Source organism: Triturus cristatus, chromosome 2_1 (genome assembly GCF_964204655.1).
Source record: "Triturus cristatus chromosome 2_1, aTriCri1.1, whole genome shotgun sequence".
Classification (NCBI taxonomy): domain Eukaryota; kingdom Metazoa; phylum Chordata; class Amphibia; order Caudata; family Salamandridae; genus Triturus; species Triturus cristatus.
The window spans coordinates 440902598-440925312 of NC_140581.1; the positions used below are offsets into that span (position 1 = coordinate 440902598).

The 22715-nt window shown below is 45.8% G+C and overlaps 1 protein-coding gene across 1 annotated transcript in view; it reads left to right on the forward strand.

Moving 5' to 3' along the window:
- MTX3 (metaxin 3) overlaps positions 1–22715 on the forward strand; it is a 168859-nt gene that overhangs the window by 88428 nt on the left and 57716 nt on the right. Inside the window, exons 4-6 of the mRNA XM_085632246.1 lie at positions 12389–12481; positions 21640–21822; positions 21932–22008. Of these exons, the coding sequence (XP_085488372.1) occupies positions 12389–12481; positions 21640–21822; positions 21932–22008 (353 nt within the window). The remainder of the gene's footprint in view (positions 1–12388; positions 12482–21639; positions 21823–21931; positions 22009–22715) is intronic.

Sequence of the window (22715 nt, forward strand, 5' to 3'; positions counted from 1 at the left end):
TGTTGAGCTTCTGAAAGCACGGCGTCCGCAGGCGTCTGTTCCGGAGGTCGGTGCAGGAGTCGCCGGGCCCTTGAAGTCACACGCATTGCAGATTGAACTCCTCGCGGTTGAAGTCAGGAGCGCAGGCATCGGGTGCTGCAGTGTGAAGTGCAGCGGTGCGGCGTGCGATGCCCTCAGGTCGCGGTGTGAGCAGCGGCTTGGTGGCGGCGTCAGATGGCGGCGTCGGTGAGACCAGGGTCGCGGTGCGAAGTGATGCAGTGCTCGTCACGGTGCTGGCAGATCACGGTGCAAGCAGCGGCGTCGTTGTTGCTAAACCGCTGTCGTTGGCTGACGAACTGGAGTCGATAGGCGCTAGGGTCGGTAGGCAATGGCTGCAGTACGGGATGAGGGCGGTGCGTCGTGTAACTTTATGAGCGGTGCCCTCGAACCACGGTGCAAGCAGCAGCGTCTATTTCGTCATGGCACATTGTCGTCGGGGATACCAAGGCTGTAGCGTGAAGCCAGGCGGAGTGCGGTGCCCACAGGTCGCGGTGCAAGCAGTGGCTTGGTGTCGGTGTCGGCAGGTATCAGTGAGACCAGGCTGGCGTTGCGGCGTTGCAGCGGTGCCCTCTGCGATGCCTTCAGGACACTGAGTCGACAGCGGCGTTGTTGACCGCGTCGGGTTGCTTTTTCTTCTGTTGCAGTACAAAACACACAGTCCCCAGTGCTGAGGGCAAAAGAACTTGAAGGCTTTGCTGTTCCTGAGACTTCTTGAACAGGGGGCAAGCTCACTGCCCAAGACAGAAGCAACCACTGCAGGCCAATACAGCAAAGCACACAGCAAAGTGGTAGTTCCTTTTTACAGCTTCTCCAGCTCTTCTTCTTGGCAGTCTTCTTGGTCCAAAAGAGTTCTAAAGTTCAGGGGTTTGGGCCCCACTTTTTATAGCCCAAAATCCTATCTCCTCTCAGGCAGAGAGTGTCTGTGCCCAGCCAGAACCAGTTCTGTCCTCTCTGGTGTAGCTTCCTGTCAGGGGGTGGAGATGGCATTTTCAGAGGCAGACCAGGCCCATTCAGGTGAAAGGAAACCTCCTCCCCTACTCTAAATGCAGCCCAGGTCTATTCAGCCCTGCCCTGACTCATCAGACTTCTGGAGCCACTGCTCCTCTCCAGTCCCTGTCATCCAAAACCCAGACAGTCAATCCACAAACCCAGCAGAGGCCTACTGGATCGCTGAGCACAAAAATACCTACTTTCTAAAAGTGGTATTTTCAAACACAGAATGTAAAAATCACCTTCACTAAAAGATCCATCTTTAGATTCTGAGTTCAGGCATACTAAACTTTATTTCTCTACCTAGTTCCCAGGACCACTTATGTTTATAAGATGTTATATACAAACTCCCCACTCTGTCCTATGGGAACAGGTAGCCTTGCAACATTGAAAAACTAATTGGCAATATTTCACTATCAGGACATGCCACACACATCAGAGCATGTCCTACCTTTCGCATACACTGCACCCTACCCACAGGGGTACCTTGGGCCTACCTTAGGGGTGACACACATGTAAGAAAAGGGAAGGTTAGGGCCTGGCAAGTGGGTGCACTTGCCAAGTCAACATGTTACAAACTGCGTCCGGACCCTGCAGTGTCAGGTCTGAGTTACCTTTGCAGGGCTACTCATTGGGTGGCACAATCAGTGCTGCAGGCCCATTAGAGGCATTTGATTTACAGGCCCTGGCACACTCCGTGCACTTCACTAGGGGCTTACCAGTAAATCAAATATGCCAATCATGGAAACACCAATCCATAATACAAATTACATAGAGAGCATATGCACTTTAGCACGGATTTGCAGTGGTAAAGTGCCCAGAGTCCTAAAACCAGCAGGTCAGGAAAAAATAGGAGGAAGAAGCAAAAGGTTTGGGGATAACGCTGTAAAAAGGACAATTTGCAAGGGATGTGGAGAAGAGGGTGCTTTTCTTACTTAATTGTAAAAGATTACTACAAAGCAATAATGAAAGAAGTAGGTACTGTTATATTTACAAAGTGGATGATCCACTTAGACAACACACAGCGCCTTTTAAGATAATAACTTTAAACATGCAGGGCCTGAATTCCACCATGAAAAGAAAAGTGTTGTTGAGGTTGCTGAAGCTGAAAGAAGGGGCTATGGTGTTACTTGAAGAAACACACTTAATGGTCTCAGGTTCCTAACAATGATATTAATACTGGTACTTCCTGAAGTATAATTTCTCTGGACCTAATAAGACCAAGGAAGTACCAATTCTGATCAAGAAGGGAGTCCCTTTTGAATTAGAAACCTACTTGTAACTTTGAAACAGAAGTTGGGTGGCAATCGGTGGCACACTGGGTCCAGCTAGTATGGACTTGTTCTCTGTATATGGCCCCAAAGAGGTGATGAGGAAGTTGTACTCAAACATGATCTGAGTCCTGGTTGAATCCTCAATGATTCTTCACCCTATAGAGGACCGGTCTGTGGCTAGATACGACCTACCTCGATGTAGGAAAGTGCACCATTTTGACATGGCCATCCCCACTTTTTACCTTAGTATTGATGCTTTTTGACTGAAATTGCACTGGGTCCCTGCTAACCAGGCACCCAGTGCCAGTGCTCGTTGCCTTAAAACAAGTAAATGTCCAATTGTAACCCAATTGGCAAGTACTTTAGCACCCCTGTAAGTCCCTAGTGAATGGTACCTCTGGTACCCAGGGTATGGGTACTAAAGAGTTCCTCATGGGCTGCAGCATGTTTTATGCCACCCTAAGGGACTCGCACACAAATTGCATACCGCCTGCCATTGTGGGCTGTATGAATAGGTGTAAACCATTTTGAAAACACGACATGGCATACCCTCTGTGTGCCATGCCCATGCACATGCACACTACTTTACTACATATAAATCACCCCTACAGCAGACCTTAGAGCCCTATGGTAGGGTGCATTATATTATATTTGAGGACATATCTGCGTGAGCGGGTATGCCCCTGTGATGTCTGGTTCCATTTTCACAACATTGCAAGTGATCAGGAAGCCATCTTAAGCATATGTATTGGGCACTGGTCATCACGAGTTACATATCTACATAATGGATTCACTAAAAAATAATGGTGTTTGGTATCAAACACCTTGTCTTAATAAATCTGCACTAATACCTGTGGTCATTTATTATGACATGCACCCAGAGGGCACCTTAGAGGTACCCCCTGAAACCTACCAGTCATTTAGTGTGCTGGCTGACTGGACTCTTCCAGCCTGCCACCCCAGACGAGTTTCTGACCACCTACTCGGGACAGCCAATGTTCTCAGTGGTCAGGAACAATGCCTGCTCTGGCAGCAGGTGTTTACACCTCCTCCCAACAGGAAGGCTAGTGACGGAGCTCATCACGCCCCACGCCATTGCCTCCTTGGACTATATTCAGCTCGGAGACCTGACCTTCCACCTCGAGAACCTCAGCGACCCTAACTCCACCTCCCTCCTGGACAACCTCACCAACATCGGACTGAAACAGCTCACCACCATCCCTACCTACAGGACCCACCTTCAACCCCATCTTCGCAGCATTCACTTCAGCCACACCACACAGCCCCTCTGGACGGACCACCACTGCGCACAATTCTCCTTCGAAAAGACCACCACTCACAAACCTACACCACACCCTCCACGAATGAATTGGAGCAGGGTCACCGAGGAGCACCTCAACTCCACCCTTAACCACGATCCCCCTCCCACCACAACCAACGTCCACTCTGCAGCCAACAAACTCCACAGATGGATCATCCACTGCGCAAACAAGCTCGCCCCCACCGTAACTCCGACAGACAGCTCCCCATGAAAGCCACCTGGCTCACCACTGACCACCGAGAATCCAGACGCACCTGCAGATGTCTCTAGAAAGTATGGAGAAACCCCAAAACCCTGGAAGCTCAAACCACCTTCAAGAACGCCATGACAGAATACCACCAAAGCATCAGATCCACTAAGAAGACCTTCATCCAGGACAAAATCCTCGCCAACTCCAGCGACTGGAAGGAGCTCTTCAGCATCTTTCCGGAATTCACCAAACCTCCAATCGAAGCCTCGGACATCACACCTTCCCAGGGCCTCTGCGACAAACTTGGTTCGTACTTCCATCTCAAGATTAAGGCCCTCTACGACAGTTTTCAATGAACAAACACCTGATGCTCAAACCCTGCTCACCCCCAGCAACACCAGCCAGCCTACTATCTCCGCCTGGACCCTGGTCACCACCGGCCGCGACCATGTTGAGCACTCACTCAGGAGCCCCGACAGACCCCTGCCCGCCGCACAACTTCCACAGAGCCGCCACCGCCATAGCACCCAAGCTACGTCGCGTCACCAAAGCCACCTTCGAAGCCGGCACATTCCCCGACAACAAGAAACGCACACAAGTCAAGCCCCTCCTCAAGAAGCCCTCCGCAGACCCTACGGACCTCAACATTTATAGACGCATCTCTCTTCCCCCCCTTCGTGGCTAAAGTCACTGAGAAGATCATCAACAGCCAGCTCATGAACTTCATCAAAGCCAACTCCATCCTTGACTCTTCCCAATCAGGATTCCGCAGCAACCACAGCACCGAGACTGCCCTCGCCGCTACAGACGAAATCCGCACTCTCCTGGACCAGGGCCACACGGCTGCCCTCATCCTATTTTACCTCTATGCAGCCTTCAACACAGTCTCCCACCGCACTCTCACTGCCAGACTCCACAACGCCGGCATACAGGGAACTGCCCTCGACTGGATCCGCTTAGGAAATTGTTATATTGATTGTGTTTTACATAAATAATTGCTTTTTAACAAATGAAAAAAGTTTTTTTGATACATACAAAAAAAGTTTCCTTTACTTATAATTGAATTATGGGGTTTGTTGTAATAGTGGACTATGAATCATTAGATTGTCCTTTGTATGGTTGAGAGTGGATGAATTGATTATTGATTAGATGCAATCCAAGAGAGACACTCTTTTTCAGATATTTTAATCAAAACTTGACAACCCACATAACTATCTTTCTTCTTGTATCATAACCCGGTTCGTTTGTATTTGTCCGGCTAAAAAACCCTGGACCTTCACCCCCAAGCCTGAGCGTGAATATTACCATATAAAATGGTCAATATAAACATCAAAATCCCATAGTGAACGTTTTCTTTTGTTTGTGTCTTGGCATCATTAAGTTTATTATAAAAGAATAATTTCAATTTTTTTGGAAGTAGATTATATGCCAACATCTGTAATGGAAAAAATATGAAAAGGATATGTTTGAGTATTATTGGCTCTCTTTGGATGTGTTTAGTTCCCTTCTGAAGAGACTTTGTGAGGTTTTTGTTCTTGCTGTCACTTTTGGTGCCTAGTCGCTCAACTTTTCTTTTTTGGGGGGGGGATAGTTGCCATCTCCATTCGCCTCTTAAGTCACACCTCTGTGGTTCTCCTGACTTCTTTCTTGATGGCTTTGAGTTATGTTGGTTTCAGTAGTCCTTTCACATCCTCCAGCGTACTTACTATATGTTGCTTGTTATTAAAGGAGAGGGACTAGGGGAAGGAGAAACACCAAACGTAGGGGATTTTCTTGTGTTTCAGAAACATTGTGACCTCTCTAATGTCCCTTCTTTTGACCAGCGTCAGAGATGAAATCTCTTTGTATAGTTATGGTCTCCTATGAAGTGGATTTCACCTATCCTGTGTACTGCCGCTAGTACTTCCTCCTTCACTTTGAAGAAATGAATTCTCCCCGCTCGCTCCTACTGTGATAGAGTGGGGCATGACTTTATAAAAAGTTTTAAAAGAGGGGGTAACCTTGACCTTGGGGGGTGTGATTCTTTTTCCCCTCCCTCGTGTGCTCTTCACTCGTTGTCTTGCTGGCTTACCTGCCTTTAATGTTTTCGTCTGTGCAGCCTCTATAGGGGCCTCTGGAGCCAAACGTAAGTGGAAATCAGGACTTACCCCCAATTTTCCTACTGCTCGGGTACGTAGAGTGTACCTGGATGTTTTATCGGATCGGATACCCTATTTTACTGATGCCGTATCGGGTTTCTTTCATATGGGCTTCCTGCTGTTCTCGGGAATTCTCTTCGCCTCCAGAATGCCTTCTCTGATCACCACTCGATGGCAGGACGGCCTCTCTCCCACTCTCATAAGGTGCCGACACCACTCTGCCTCCTCCACACTCTCCCGCCCTTGTGCCTCCTCCACACTCTCGCGCCCTTGCGCCTCCTCGATACGGCTCACTTGTGCTGCCTCTACCGCTATACATGAGCCGTCCGTATACGCCCTACCTGCTCTGCGGCTCGTCTACTCGCTGGAGCGGCAATTCCCAGCTCGGAGCAGCTCCGGAGGCCCGCTGAACAAATCAGCATAGATCCGCGGTGGAAAGTAAGGGGGACTTCACAGTATTTGCTGCTTCGCTGTTTCGATACTTCGCTATTGCTTTCAGGGTTAGGGAGGAGGGTGAATAGATCGCTTAGACTTCTATCCCCTTCATCTCCTCACTCCGGCGGTCCGCACCGTTTACCTCTCGGCCGCCATGTTCCCCGCCTCTCGTCAGATCATCTTGTGCAAATTTTTGACGAGTCTGGAATGTAGATAACACACCATGTCATGTGTGTGATTAAAAATGACCTTTTGTTCTTCTGGAGACTGGAGTATGTGACAAATTATGACATGGACGTGGCCTTCCATTTCTTCATTAGTTTATTCTTCAGATTCCAATATTTATTTAACTGGAATGGTTGTCGCCATCGTCGATCTTATCTGCTAAATCTTTGTAGTGTAGTTCGAGGGTGTCCATTCTAGCTGATAGTACATCTTGGTCGTTTGGCTATTGGCTGTAGGAATGTGGAATCTGACTGCATGTTTACCCCCACATTTTGCCTGGTGTTTTGCTGGTTTTTGACTTGGTTTGACTGGGATCCTGCTAATCAGGACCCCAGTCTATTTGCTTTCTCCATAAATTGGTTGTTCATGTACTTTAGGTACACTCCAGATTGGATTCTGGGGTACCCTTATAAGTCCCTAGTATATGGTATACTATATATCCAGGGCATAGGTACCCCAGATGCCTCTCAGGGGCTGCAGCATGTATTATGCCAACCCTGGGAGACGAGTCAAAATGACACAACAGGTCTGCTACAGCAGCCTGTGTAAGGTGGTGCATGCACCCCTTACTAAGATATAGGTTCACTATATCTATCCATATCATTGCACATATAAACCTATCAGTCACCCCTATGGCAGGCCTTATCAATCCTGAAGGCAGGGTGCTGGGTTTTATGTGAGAGGGTGCCCATGCATGAGCAGAGCCCCTCTGCTGCCTTCGGAACCTCTATTCCGGGGTTGTTTGTGATGCAGCCAACCATATACTTTTAAGTGCATTTTAACCTTGCGGTAAATGCTAACTTTAAAACGGCTGCATGGAAACATGCCGTGTTTGGTGTCAAACACCTTGGAATTCCACCCTGCTAGAGGTAGAAATATGACAACACCGGTACACCCGGTACCAGCTTTACAAACCCTGACATTACAAAATGGATGCTGCCAGGCACAGACACGAGTCTGCCCTCCTGCTGCTGGACGAAACTCTGGCAGGGGAGGCTGGACAATAGGTTTCCTGTCACAGGGAGGTGTGACCACCTCCCAGACAGGCTTTAGTTTATTGGGGCTGGGTGTGAGTGCTTTGATGTCTGCACTGGGGGCACGTTTGATGTCCCTGTGCATAGTCCAGCTCAAACCAGTTGCGGGGGCTATCAGCCCCTGCTCTGGCGCGAAACTGGACAAAGGACATGGGTGTAAACCCCTCTGTCCTAACCCTCCCATAGGTGGGTCCCCAGAGTTTGTCCCACCCCTTCCTTGGGCATAAGGTAGGATCCCCTGGCTACAGGACTTTAGATTTACCTGGATGAAACTCTGCTACAGAAACCAAGTACTTCAACTATCTACACTACGTTGGATGACCGAAGAATCTCCCTTGGAGTAAAGGAGTTACTCCCCTGCAAGGCAGGCACCAAAGACGTATGTGACCGGTTTGCATCTACGCAGCTCCTGAAGGACTCCGAAGATTTTGCAACACAGGAGGTGGGTTCCTAAGCTTCCCCAAGGCTGACCAGTACTCTCAGCAAACCTGAGACCCGCAGCCCTCGTGGGGACCGTGCAACCCGTACCCCTGGACACCGTGCACATTTGCAGCAGCATATGCTTTTTGGCGATCCCTGAGGCTGTGGTTTGAGCTACTTGTAGTCCAGACCCCGAGCAGTGATTCCACCGAAGATTACAGACCTACACTCCACAAGTGTTCCGTGGGCTGGTATTTTGTGATTCCTCTCGAGGTTCCTTCGCGATCCCTGGTCCGTCGACCTGTGTGTCCCTGAGAAGGACACTTTAACTTTCAGTGGGCTTTCCTGGTTGCCCCAGACGTGCCCTGACTCTCCATTGCTTGGGGAGTCCCCAGGACCTTGCTGGTCCTCACCGAAGCATCTTTTCTCTAACCGCGCGGTTTCCAATTGCCAAGGATTGTTGGTCTCCAATCCGGACACTGACCCCCCCCCCCCCCCCAGCACTCGACATCCTTCGGGGGACAGCTCGCCTGTGGACTTTGGTCGTCGTCAACGTCTCCTGGTCCCTGTGGCTGCAGAGTCAAGCTTCACCTCATCTCACTTGAATTACCTGACATCGGTGGGCATTCGTCTACCGAGCCCCGGGTCACCCTGAAGTGACCCAGACTCTGTCCCCTCTGCTTTCTGGTTCTTCTCAGCTCCGACCCAGGCTTGGATCACACCGGACACTTCTCATCTTCCCGGCAGCAGCACTTTGCAGCATCACGCCCTTGAAAACGACGAAGATTCCCGACACCTTTTGACACCTATGCACCCGGCTTCCCGGGGTTAGGTAACACGAGTTCTCCAGTGCTCACATGGGTGCTGGCCTTAGAACCTTCTAAGTTTGAAAGGGTTTGCTCAAAGATCTCTCCTAAGTGTCCTTAAGCTTTAAAATTCCAACCGCGACTCTCCCATAGGATTGTATAGAGCTTGCGGCTGTGTTCTCACACTGCACGCGTCCCCCGGTGGTCCCCTGTGTCACTACCTTGGGTGGTTCCTTGGGGTCCCTGTGATTCTACGTGCTCTAGGCACTGTGTCTAGTCAAGTCGTGGTTGTTATACCACTTCCTTAATATATGGTTTGGTCTCCCCCTGGGGCCCACTGTGTATTGTGCTATTTGCTGTCGTTCTAGTGCTTTAATATTGTGTATATTGTGCTCTAATCTCATAAAGACGTTGGTAGAGAGTGTTTAGAAATAAATACATATATTTTATATATATCTTGTGTTGTTCTCCTTTCATTTGGTCATTCAGGAGGTTATAATCTTCCTTCGAGACTTAGCCTGAAGGCTGCTCTCCATAGCTACCACTAGGATAGCTTTCAATAAAGGTTGTCGTAAACCTAATCATCAATAAGGGTCGTTTCTTCCAGCAATAGGCAGTGTGGAGATGCAGGGGCTCTAAGAAGGGGTGAAAACACAACAAAGCCTCGTTAAAAAGTAAATGCTCTTTTAAAGACCTGTGATGTACTCGGTGCGGCTGCAATAAGACGGACGCCAGACCAGCCAGCGTTGCGCGCCTGCTTGCAGGTCTGTTTTGATGTCAGTTTTGTTTTGCCGATTTCATTCGGTCCTCAGTCTCCCTACACCATCTGAGAAAGACTTCTCCTAGTCAGCCTCGTTTCAGATAAACATTCTTTAAGGTCCCCTTTGGCGAGCGTGTGTGCTGTTTTGGATGCCATTATAGGAGTTTCACACTGCATGATCGTGTCTCTGGGAGTGCGATTATGAAAGGAAATCTCTGTCGTGCTTTTGCGTTTTTGTTTTGTCCTGGGACATAGGTCCTTAGTCGACGGTAAGCACAATACCGGGGTTAACTGCTTGCTGCACCCTTATTATTTGTTATGTCTTCCGTGATGGCAAACTATTCGGACTGTGTTCCTTACACACCCAATTTATGATTGCAGTTAGGAGCGACCTTTTCCTTGCTCCCTTATCACAGTGATTGATGCGAAAAAGGTTGATTTCCTCAATTGGTTCCCAGTATAAGATCAACCTCTCTTTTTAGGTCAACGCCTACCAGACAAAACTTCTTGTGTGCATTCTGAAAGTTTCCCTGGGAATGCATTCCATCCATTTGTGTTTTCTGGCTTGCTATTTGCAGGCTTCGTTTGTTTTGCTGTCCAAAATGTCTTTGTCGTTCCTGAGGAGCAAAGCTTGTTCCCCGTTCCTTCTTGTATTGTTCCACGAGTCCTCGCTTTCTGTAAACAGGCCTTTCAATGTTATTCTTATTTTGTCACATTTGCTGTGCCTTCAAAGAAACACAGGTCAGATGTCAGACTCCGTCTTCAGAGGGAGCTTGGTGGGTACTTTTCTTTCTCTGACTTCAAAGTGAGAGGATTTATTTGACAATCTTGCCTGTACTGGGAAAGAAAAGGTTTTTTTCTAGCACACAACAACATTTAAATGTCTGCAAAATGAACTGTGCAAGTATTTCAGAATATATCGGAATTAGGAAAGCACAAATGAAGCACAATTTGTTTTGTAATTCAGAAGTGTGTTGGAAACAAATATTTTAATACGATAAAAAAAAACAGTACACTAGGTAATGCCGTTTGCACACATTATCATTTGTGTCCTGTATAGTTTTATCAGTAAAACTGTATGTGTAAATGTAGTGGTCATTTCAATTGAAAATGTGTTTTCTGTAATGGCACTGTGCTACCACACTATGCATGTACCATACTATGCCGTTTCACTCCGCTCCACTCTATGCCCCTCAACCCCAATCTATGACTCTGCTTTCCACTCCACTCTACTCTTCGACACTCCAGGACACTCAATGCCACTCTACGACACAACACTTTACTCCACTCTATGCCTCTCCAGTCTATGACATTCTATTTTACTCGCCTCTACTCCACTCTGTGCCACTATGTGCCACTCCACTTTGTGCCACTTTACGTTAGGCCACTCTACTCCACTCTATGCTACTCCACTCTACGCCACTCCACTCTACGCCACTCAACTGTACACCACTTCACGTTAAGCCACTGTTCTCGACTCTACACCACTCCACACTATGACTCCACTCCACTCTGACTTTACTACAGTCTACGCTACTCTACGCTATACCACTCTGACACTCCATTCTACAACACTTTATTCCACTCAATACTTCTCCACTCTACGTTTCTCCACTCCTCCACACACCACAACACTCCAGTCTATGACTCTGTTCTCCACTTCCTGCCACTCCGCTCTCTGCCACTCCGCTCTCTGCCACTCCGCTCTCTGCCACTCCGCTCTCTGCCACTCCGCTCTCTGCCACTCCGCTCTCTGCCACTCCGCTCTCTGCCACTCCGCTCTCTGCCACTCCGCTCTCTGCCACTCCGCTCTCTGCCACTCCGCTCTCTGCCACTCCGCTCTCTGCCACTCTGCTCTCTGCCACTCTGCTCTCTGCCACTCTGCTCTCTGCTACTCTGCTCTCTGCCACTCTGCTCTTTGCCACTCCACTCTTCGCCATGCCACGCCCCTCTTCGCAACTCCATGCCACTCTTCGCCACTGCACTCCACTTCACTCTTCACCACTCCGTGGCACACCACTCTGTGGCACTCCACTCTATGCCACTAACTTTTAGCCTTGCTGAACAGCAGCCACGCTGGTGTACAACATGGCTTAAGCACATTGGCAAAGCTCATAGCTCTTTCATAGGCAAGACCTATTGGCTTTGGCAATACTTGTTTTATAATCACAAGCCTGGTTAGGTTCTCTTAATGAGCCCCACCAGTAGCGTCTCTAGAAGGGGGAAGGGGTCATGTGATCCAACTCTGTTTGTCCTGGCTCTCTTCAAACCCACCCCACTCCCGTCCCGTGCCACACCACCAGAGCTGCAGAACGTACCAGGAGGCGACACAGTAAAAATAAAATACAGACACTGCATTTTGCCACACACAATAATTTGTCAAACCACCTTTCATTATAAAGTAGGAACAGTTTGAGGGGCAGAGCCAGACCTAATTATGAGGGTGCAGGACAGACGCAAGCACAACCAATCCTCAGATTATGGCAGGGGTGGTAGACATAGCACATCGCCAGACCCTTCCCAAATCGTTCAGCCTAATTTATGAAACACAAACGCTTACCATAATTCAGCATTTCTTTTAAATAGACCTCGTCAGAAGTGTCTGAGTAACTCCAATACTGATGAACTTGGGTATGTTGGTCAGTCGAGAAACATCAATAAATGCAGATGAAGAATGCAAGACTTGAATGCAATGGTGTTTGCCAATAAGTGCAATCCATATTCTATTTTAATGTAATTATTTCCGGCTTTTGCAGAAGTACAATGCTGATTATGATCTGTCTGCTAAAGAGGGAGCAGACACCTTGGCCTACATTGCGTTCCTCGAAGAGAAGCTTCTACCAGCCTTGGTAAGGACAGAAAGTCACTAGGTTTTCAAGTATTTGCACAATAACCTCTCTTGTGTGCATGTAAAAGGGGATGTTGTATACGTAAGTCACATAAAAGAGGGCGGGTAGGAGAAAAAGCTACGCTGTTCGCACATACACCTTGAGATGCTGACTATAACCAATAACTTATTCCAAACAAGCCCATCTTTACTTATGCTTTTACTTGTTAAATTGCAGTATTTACTGAATTGTACTAACTGACATGTGGCCGCTCATTATCAGCATGTGCCATTTAATATGCTGTTGAAAAGCACCACTGTGACCAGTCTGAGTCCAATTGGACCTGCAGTGTCAATCAAAGGTTTGCCAACGGGCATCACCATACTGTCCGTACTGCAGACGGATAAGACCGGGGAACTACACGTATCTGAGCAATGATCAGCATCGCCGTAGCTACTAGTGACACCTTTCACCATAGGATTAGGGTTATGTTCATGATTTGATGTACTTAAGAATCGTTGTCACTGATGACGATGAAGTCGTTTTCATAAAGCGCAACAATACCCTAAGAAGAGTGTCCTGGCGCTACCAGCCAGATCCAGCGATCCGTTTACTATGACAACCTTGTCTTCAAACTTTATGAGACTTAAGGTGATTTTCTTCACCCCTTAAATGAAGGGGGTGGCAGAAGAGCAGGATCTCCTGCCTTTATGTATCAAGCTGACTTGTTGAACAGTGAACAAGAAAGCATTACCCGGCCATAAAGGCCGCACAAAGACTAGAACTGAAATGGATCTGCTTTCTGTTCTGAGCCCAGCGATTTGTTCTTCGGGGGGGCTGTGGGGAGTTATATTTTAAAATTAAATTTTTTTTAAATAATGCAGATCTTTCAATATATGGGCAGCGGGCTCATTAAGCTCAACACCTACCAACAATCTAGCGACCCAATGTTGTACTCACTGTAAACAGGCTGTCGCCTTAATTGGTGCCCCAGGTATAGAGCATTACAATAGTCCAAGCGCGAGGCATGTTTACAGTCTCAGGAAAGGAATGTTATTAGTATTATAATTTTCAAATATTTTTATTGGCAGTTCCTCAGACATTTCATCATACATTAAATCGCCACATCAATGTCTACAAATATTCCAAGTAAATGTCTCATTTGCCAATTTTGTTAACTTATTTTATGTTTAGTAATCCAGTCTATTTATTATGCATTAGGCTTATGACACTTTGCAAGTACACAAAATATAAAATAGATCTACTCCAACAATGCCAAGAAAGCGCTTAAAGCTGTGTTTTTAGGACAGAAGTGAACGTGGATAGAAACAAACGTAAAATGTTACGTATAGCAGTAGGGAAAACAAAGAATAAACGGGGGTGTCCGATACAAAAGATTATTTTTTATTCCTGATATTTTACTTTTTATCGTGTTCAGGAGTATTATAGGGTCATGACAGAAAAGGAAGGAATCTCATCTACTGTCCCCTCTCAGTGCTCGACTACATTTGGCAGTAGAGCGCTGCACCCCAGTTATTCTATGGTATGGTGCTCCCATTCAGTGAATGCAGGTAGTAGTTGGGAACCAACTCTTGAATAGGTTTGCTTGTGCATTACCCAGCAGTGTACTTTCTATAGGAGTATGAGTGAACTGTACGGCGATGCAAGTTACCACAAACATACACTCCACATTCAAGGCCCCATACACCAGGAGATCACCATGCCTATTGCCAGCAGTGGGTTAGTATTGTATAGGGGGCTCGGGTGGGATCAAGATAAGGATAAATTGCCCATCTCAGCTCAGAGACACGCACAGGAGAACATCCATCAAGCCAGTAACGTCAGAACCTACTACTTGGGTCAGTAGTATAGAGGATCATTAAAGAATTTATTGACAGTTTGGAACTCATCACATATATTTGTCCTCTCCAGTATGACCTATTGCGCACCCATAACCCCCAGTGCTTTCTTTACTTTGTTATTCCTTTGCATGCCTTCTGAATTTCTGAAGCGAAGTCAAGATTAAAGGAAAGTTTGTTGCCTTGGTAACTGATATTTCCAGGTTGCTTTGCTGCAAAGAGAAAGTTGATGATGTTGCGAAATATAAGGATCCTAATCATGATAAGCCTAGGGCCAAAGCCCAGAGGTGACTGCTGACTGGCAGATCGGTGAGGGACGTCTACAAACAGATGTTCCAGTTCACCTGTATCTAGGAACAACTGATGGATCAAGTCTTCAATTAAACAACCTATGCCTCCCTTCTCACCCTTCCAAAAGACCCAGCTAACCTGGCGTACATGCTGCTTAGTTTATTCTTTTGACGTTCCATAAGTTCCACAGTTTTGCCCACGCTTGACTTTTTCTGCTGCATCATGGTCCATTCACTACAGTCCGCATTCCAACTCCTAGGTTCTCTTCTTCACCCTCCGTAGTCCTTCACATATAATGTTGAGGCTGTTGTTCAGTTCATCCATCTGGTGCTCAATTACTTATTCCCCTCAAGCATGTGCTATTTCATGTCACAACAGATTTCCAGAAGAAGCAGCATTCATGTCAATGTAGCCATATCTGGGGGAGTTAACTGTGGTAAGTTGATCTTGAGGCTTTGGCAAGGCAATCTACAATCTCGTGCCTCCTCTTTGCGGTTTTATCCTTGTGCATAAAACAATAATTAACTGGTGCATCAACTCCTTCACAGGGTCATCAGGATCATAAAGGAAGGGGAAGGGTGCCAGATGACAGGTCCCCTCCCTCTTTTCAGACCACCCACATCAGAGTACATGGAAGCGGTCCCACGGTTCCAATCACTAGAAGGCCTGCAGCGCAGCAGATAGTGAATAGTGAGGTCATTAACGGTACGTAGTGTATTAGAGAGCTCCACAACCACTCGTCAGCCAATGAGAGCCTGACATAGGAGGGTAAATTCTGTGTCAAAGATGTCTCATATAGCCCTTAAGTCAGTGCTACAAGTGACAGAGATCAAGGCGAGAGGAGGTAGAAAAGGGTCAAAATGCAGTGGGCAGAGGCCAGAAAAGCATCAGCGAGTGACAAACCCAGTAAGTTATCCAGAACAGAGCTAGGATATTTTAACAGACACCATGTGCTACAAACAAGCTGAGAGTCACCGACAAACCTCCAGCCACATCACCTCCATGTTAGAGAGGAGGTGAGAAATGACCTGGCATGGAGATAGCCAAGCTGTGATGCCTAGACAGAAAGATGTGTCCTAGATTTGTGAGGGAGGAAGCAAAAGTACCAAAGTTGCCTAGAGAAAAGTGCCTCAAATGAACATGTACTGAGAAGACGAGGAAGCAGACCGGTCATCAACAGAAGGTGTTCTTCGAATTGCAGCATCATAGCATGGGTGCATACACCGTGCCGGCACTATGGCTGTCACCAGTTGAGATCACTGTGTGCCAATATCCAATCATAATACATTTAGCATTGGTTTCTGTAGGAATGAGGGGGACTAAGAACAACCAAACATTGCAGCGGAAAAGGATTGCTGAACGTCAGGCGTCATCGCCATGTATATTGACTGTCCAGTTGCATTGGCCCAACCCCAACTTAGTTACAGCTATTCCTAGAAGTCATGCAGATGGATGGTCCTCAACGCTTGAAACAGCAAAAGGCAGCATGGAGAGTGGGTTACTATGGAACTGTTGAGCTGCATCCCCACAGACAACCCACTGAGGTCCAACAGGGTCCATAAAATGGTGGTTTCATTCCCCTGGAGGCTTGCAGTCAGGAAGCCTCCTTCTGCCATTTTGAAGCAGTCTCTCATGGTGAGCCCCACATATTTCCTGTATTGACTTTTGTTTGAGGAGCATGTTTCAAGAATAAACGCTTGACATAGTTTAGGTGTGAATTCCACAACAAAGCAATGGTAAAATACTTTTGCAAATCTCTCTCAGTCCATGACCGTAACTTTCGCTGGCCTTTTTGATTGCAGTTGTTTCATCCTTTATGATGTTAGCATTTATTTCAGCCAGACCTTAATCAGTGAGTATGGGGCACCGGATCCTGTCCGAATGCGAGCGTTCAGAATGGATTTAGGAGGGCCCGGCATAAACCTTTAAATGGCAGCCTACAGCCACTAAAATGTTCTATGCACCCTCCTTGCTTTCACAATGGTTAAGTAGTGGTATTTGAAAAGATACTCGGCACCTCTGAAGATTCAGCCTTGAGTAGAATTTGTATGGTTCAATTGAAAGTTTAAAAAGTGAATGCTCAGTGTTTACATCTCCTTACCTCAACATGTTGTACTCTGTTTTAGATTCAACAATCCTCAGACCCTAAGTGTAGTTTTAAGATTGAGAGAAGTGATTTCTCTGAGGGTTCCTTAGGAACTAAGTTGAAATGAGTGCCATTGTGAGCCCACACAATTGGTCCCAGTGATTGCACTTCTAGAGGGGAAGAGTGTCTCAACTCAGACTGCCCCTGCGTACTTAACTGAGCAGTATTGAACCAGTTTGTCCCCGTCGTGCCAGACCGCTCAAGCTCCACCCCTAGAGCCTTCCGCTATTTGATGCTGAATATCATCAGCAGCAGATTCCAATCCCCTGAAGATGAGCAAACTGGTTTCCTGCCTGGTTCACTGACTGCATATATGTTCTGGAGAGGGTTTCTTTTATTTAATTTTTCTAGATTAGTTTTTCTGGCTTTAAGACTCTGCGCACTTTACCACTGCTAACCAATGCTAAAGTGCTTGTGCTCTCTCCCTAAAACATGGTAACATTGGTTTACACCTGATTGGCATATTTAATTCCCTAGTAAAGGGGTGTACCATATACCCAGGGCTGGCACATTAAATGCCACCAGTGGGCCTGCAGCACTTATTGTGCCACCCACTTAAGCAGACCCTTAAAACGTTTCCCAGGTCTGCCATTGCAGCCTGAATGCAGTTTAAAATTGCCAGTTTGACTTGGCAAAATAACCCCCTTGCTAAGCCTTAAACTCCCCTTTTATTACATATAAGTTACCCCTAAGGTAGCCCCTAGGAAGCCCAAAGGGCAGAGTGCATTGTAATTTAAAGGTTGGACCTGTACTTTTAATTTTTACATGTCCTTGTGTTGAAAAAATCCTAAATTCATTTTTCACTACCATGCGGCCTTCCTCTCCCATAGGATAACACTGGGTTGCCTTATTACATTTAAGTGTCACCTTTTGTTTCGGAGCATGTAGGAGATTTGTGTGTGGTGTCTAACAATTTGTAATTTCAAACCCTCTTAAATGGTTGAGTCAAATTTAAGTTGCAATTTTGAAAATGGCACTTTCAGAAGGTATGCATTTTCATGTCCTAGCTATTTGGTGCCTGCTGCCTGTTCTTGGGTCACATGACTGAGTGTAGTTAGCAGTTGGACTTTATTTCTCCCAGACAGCCGCACAATAGAGGGATTAGGTGTGCCTGGATGGGCCATCACTGTGACGATGTAGGTGGAGCTGGGCAAGGCCCCACTTGCAAATTAATAGGCTCTTCCCTGCCTTCACTCAAAGGACTTCTCACCACTGCATTGTTCAGTCAGCCAGGTTCAAGCCAGGGAAGGGGAGGTAGGATACACTAAGCACTTTAAAGGGAATTCTATAGAAACGTCTACTTCAAAGAAGGTATCCGGTATAAAAATAGAACCCCCAGACCTACTCTTCAGTGCACTTTCTGGATTTGCAAAAAGACACTCAGAGGGCTGCCTGCTGCTGTGGCCTACTTTGCACAGAAGAATGCTTTTCTACACCCGCTAGGACTGCTTCTCTGCCTGAAGCCTGCCTTTAACTCTTAAGTCTGCCCTGCTGCTTTAGCCCTGCTCCACTTCTTAAACCCAGGACTACCAGAGTTACTGAGAGGGCTAGCTGGCTCAAACCATCTTGAACCCACACGTGGACCTGTGTGAGCCAATCCCCTCTCCCACTCAAGTGCTGCCCCTCCAGTCCTGTACTATCTGGGCACCTTTAACGACAGCACTGATAGCCAGAATCTAAAACTTGGGACTTACAAAATGTTTGTCTAAAACTGCTCTGAGAACCAAGAGGGGACCAGGAGATCTCTGCTCGTCTACCCACCCAAGGTGTGTCGCTGGTTGGCCTGATTTTGTGGCAACTCCTGCTACGTTCTTCTCCACAGCAGCAAATCCTGTTCAGCAGTCCTTCGCAGAAGGGTATCCGGCCTCATGGAGCTCTCGTCTGCTTCAGCCTCCAGCCTCGTGGAGATTTTGACTTTCACAAAAGAGACTACGTTTAAATGTGGAAATCTTCACTACAACTTTGTTCAGCGACTCCCAGACAACGATGTCTCCTCCTCGAGCACTGCCTGCAGTCTTGCCCTGCTGAACGTCTGTCTTCTCAGACACTTTTTCATGAAGTTTCTTATAATTCTTAAGGTAAGCACCGACTGAGCCCAATCCACTGACTTTTATCCCACCCACGCTCCATCATGGTCTTTATATTTTTCAACTTTGACTCCGTCTTGCGCGACTAGGTGTCCGCAGTTGGGGCATTGATCTTTTAGGCACTTGTGTTAACCCTAAGCTTTAAAAATTCATAACTCCAGGTTCTACTGACTAGATTTTTGTTGTTTTATTAAATTTGACTCTTTTTCTAAATTGGTGTGGGATTTTTCTTGTGCTGTGTTTTCACTTTATTACTGTTTGTGTTCTGCATAAATACTTTACACATTGTCTCCAAGTTAAGCCTGACTGCTTTTGTGCCAAGCTACCAGAGGGTTAAGCACAGGTTAATTTAGTGACTTTTGTGGTTCTCCCTGACCTGGTTTGTGGCTGTTGCTTGAGCAGGGTTAACACCCCACTCAACTAACAGCCAAATTTCTCACAGCAGACAAGAGCCCTAAAATGTGATCAGATTTTTTTTTTTAAATAAGGCTGTTAATTTGCATGTTTTTGTGGCCTAGGGTGGTAGTATCTAGGGAGATTTGTATTAGTCTGCAGAATTTTGAATGACTGTTAGATTCATCATGCCTACATGATGATCCATATAAAGGCCTGTGTCTGTAGCCTATGACGTCCAACATTGCTTACCACAATGTTACATAAACACCTATTTTAGATGCTGACAGAGTACAACGGAGAACGTCTTATTCAATGATGGCCATCAAATTGCTGTACACTGCTAAATATATGGTTGTTTTTTTAATATCACTTATTATATCTTTAACTGAAGGTTAAAACAAACAGTCAAACAGGCTATTTTTCACGTATATTAGACCATTCCTTCTTAGTTAACCTTTTTGCATCATGTCATCCAAATATTGTTTTGGTGATGTAGGCATCTGCCATCCCTTGTTAAAGCACAGTGCAAGGGCATGTGGAATGTTTTGCACTTAGTGGTTCTGAGTGACATGGAATGCTCGAGGTTTGCATTTGCTGTCTATGTTATTCACATTCCTTCTTTTGAAAACCACCTCTTCGAGGATGCTTATATAGGTGAAGTTCTGTATACAGATATGTGCTATAATGGGTCACAGCATCCTTCTGTGACATGTCGTGAACAGTTAGAAACGTTTTGTATTTGATGTTCAGGTTGTTATGTTTTTTTAAAGCACTACTAACACCATAAAAAGTACTTCCTGCCTCTGATTTGCAGCACAATTCAAGTTGTATATACTGCAAGATGGTGGAGAAAGAAAATAACTGCTCGCCATGCTGCATAGACCTGGGTTCATCGGTTCCAGAGCGGAGAGGCCTGTAAAAAAAAAAATAACAACAACTATGTTTAGCCATAGACGTCTTCTCAGTGCTGAGAGATGCTTATTGTGGCAACTGTACAACGGGCTTTCCGTTTCTGGTTACTATGGAGATTTTTACACGGTACAAATGCTTTAAAAATGACTTGCTTTCCCATCGGAAAGCAAGTGAAATGTGGCTAATGCTAGTGAGATGTGTTCCCAGAATGGGGAGGGAGTCGGGTCTGACCACTGCATTTTGGAGGCACTGCAGGTTTTTAGAAGGTAGGTCAGATCGTCAGGGTAAACTCCATTGAAGAAGTCCATTGTGGACATCGTCTTTAAAATAATTGTGTAATTTCTGTCCATGCCCAGTTAGGGAAAATTCACTTGTTAGAGTTCAATTGTGGACTAATGGCAAAGCCAATGATGGTGCATGATCAAATACAAGCCCTTTGTGTTTAACCTGGCGAGACTATTGGTAGGGGGGACAAAGAGGGTACATTCCAGGCTGCGACCAATTTTAGGTTCTGTTTTGTTCAATTTCATTTTAAACAGTGTTGACCAATTCATTTTTGGAAGGCAAAAAAGAGAGAGCTAGTAGCGTTAACCTGCTCGCCTGCATGTAAAGGCATCAGTCCCAGGATAATTTGAGTATCGACTGCATAATTATAGGATGTGGGTTCAGATGACTGCAGGATATTTAACAAGTGCCATGAGTATATAGTAGACCTGAGGGAGTCAGGATAGAGTTCTATGGGCCTTCGCTGGTGATATTGGATGGCTCAAAACAGAAAGGTAATTGGGAGAAATTTTACACCATGCAGTCCTTGTCCCTCTGTTGAATACACATTTAGCAATTGGTTAATGTTGCTGACAAAATGTTAATGGTGTACCGAACTGAAGTGCTATATAACAAAAGCTAGCTTAGAAATGAGAAAGTGTGCAAATCATCCCCTTCCAATGGCCTGGTGCAATGCCAGCATGATTATGTACCCAGGGTTGTTAACTGGCTGAGGCTTCACTTGCACAAGAGAGATCCAGAGTCCTACTTCTCAAACAGTTACATGGATAGTCTAGAAGGGGTGGATACTTTGTGGATCGGGCAGAGCCCGCAAGCATGTACAGGGGGTACTTCACGTGATCATTTTTTTTCTTAAGGGCTGTGAGGAACCTGACATCAAACAATCGAGCTAGTTGTATTGTGTCCCTAGATTTCAGGAGATACCAAGACATAGAGATTCCAGGAATGGGTCCTAGACATAGTAATGTGGACATGATTGCCCCTAATTGAAAACACATTGTAATGGAGGAAATGTAAGGAGAGATCTTCCTCGCATTACTTCCCACTGATTTCTAACTGAATGAAAAATAAGCATTCCTGAGCATAGTTGAATGTACTGGAAGTGTGACACAGCTTTGGTGGTTACAAGCCTAACATTTATAATACCAATTTATTTTTCTGTGTTTTTTACTCTGTGTTGTCCTTATGGGTACTATGACACAGCTTCACGTGTTCTGGGTTGATGCCGAAAATTATAGCAGCATGACACGGCCATGGTTTGCTTCTCGGATTCCGTTCCCACTAAGTTTGTATTTACCTGGGAAGATGTCCCGCCAAGCACTAAACCGGCTTCTGCTGACGAGAGGCGAGCCACCACTATTTAGAGTCAGCGACGTCGAGGCACAGGTATGTTGGTCATGCAGTCCAAAACAAGTCTCATGATAAATTAAAATGTGCCAGTGCCTATGTTTCACATGTGCTTCTTATTTTCAACCAAATGTTTATTTTTCACTAGATATATAAAGACGCTAAGGAGTGCCTGAATCTTCTTTCCCACAGATTGGGAAATTCTCAGTTTTTCTTTGGCAATACGTACGTATGAATTAAACCTATTGAAATACAATTTTCAAATACAATATGTATATGATAAAGTATGCTGATTAACATTATTTTCCTGTTGCCTGAAATATAGCCTCATTTTCTTTGGTGTTCATTTATAATCTTGATGAGGGGTAAAATTATCTGGGGTAATATCTGGGAATAAAAACACTATTATTAGTGAATCAGAACTAAGACAGTTGTGCATGCTACTCTCAGTGCTCACTCTGGTACTTTTAGAACTTAGGTGCCTTCCCTTAACCAGATTCAGCTCAATCTGTCTGACTCTTAAGATCTAGGACATTGGCATTCATATAATGCATGACATGGTTTTACTATTACGTTTTGGGCATTCATACCAAGTTGGGAAATTTGGAGAAGTGATGGCCAAAGTTCACATCCTTATACGTAACACAGAATTCCAGTGCATGGACTCACCTTCCCTTTGAAGAGAAGGGTTAAGTCCTGTTGTAAGAACTTATTATGGACAATCAAAGTACTGTAGCTTCAAGTTAATTGAATATGCAGTAACATGGTCCTGAATCACCATAGCTGTGCACCAGTTACACTCTGCATTAAACTCTTCATTGGGTTCTGTTGGAATACATTCTGGCAACCTGTGAATATTTTTAGTAGAACATAACTGTTAATGTGCTTGTTTGTCAGAAACCAAGGTGACATACTTTAATTTCTATAGAGAA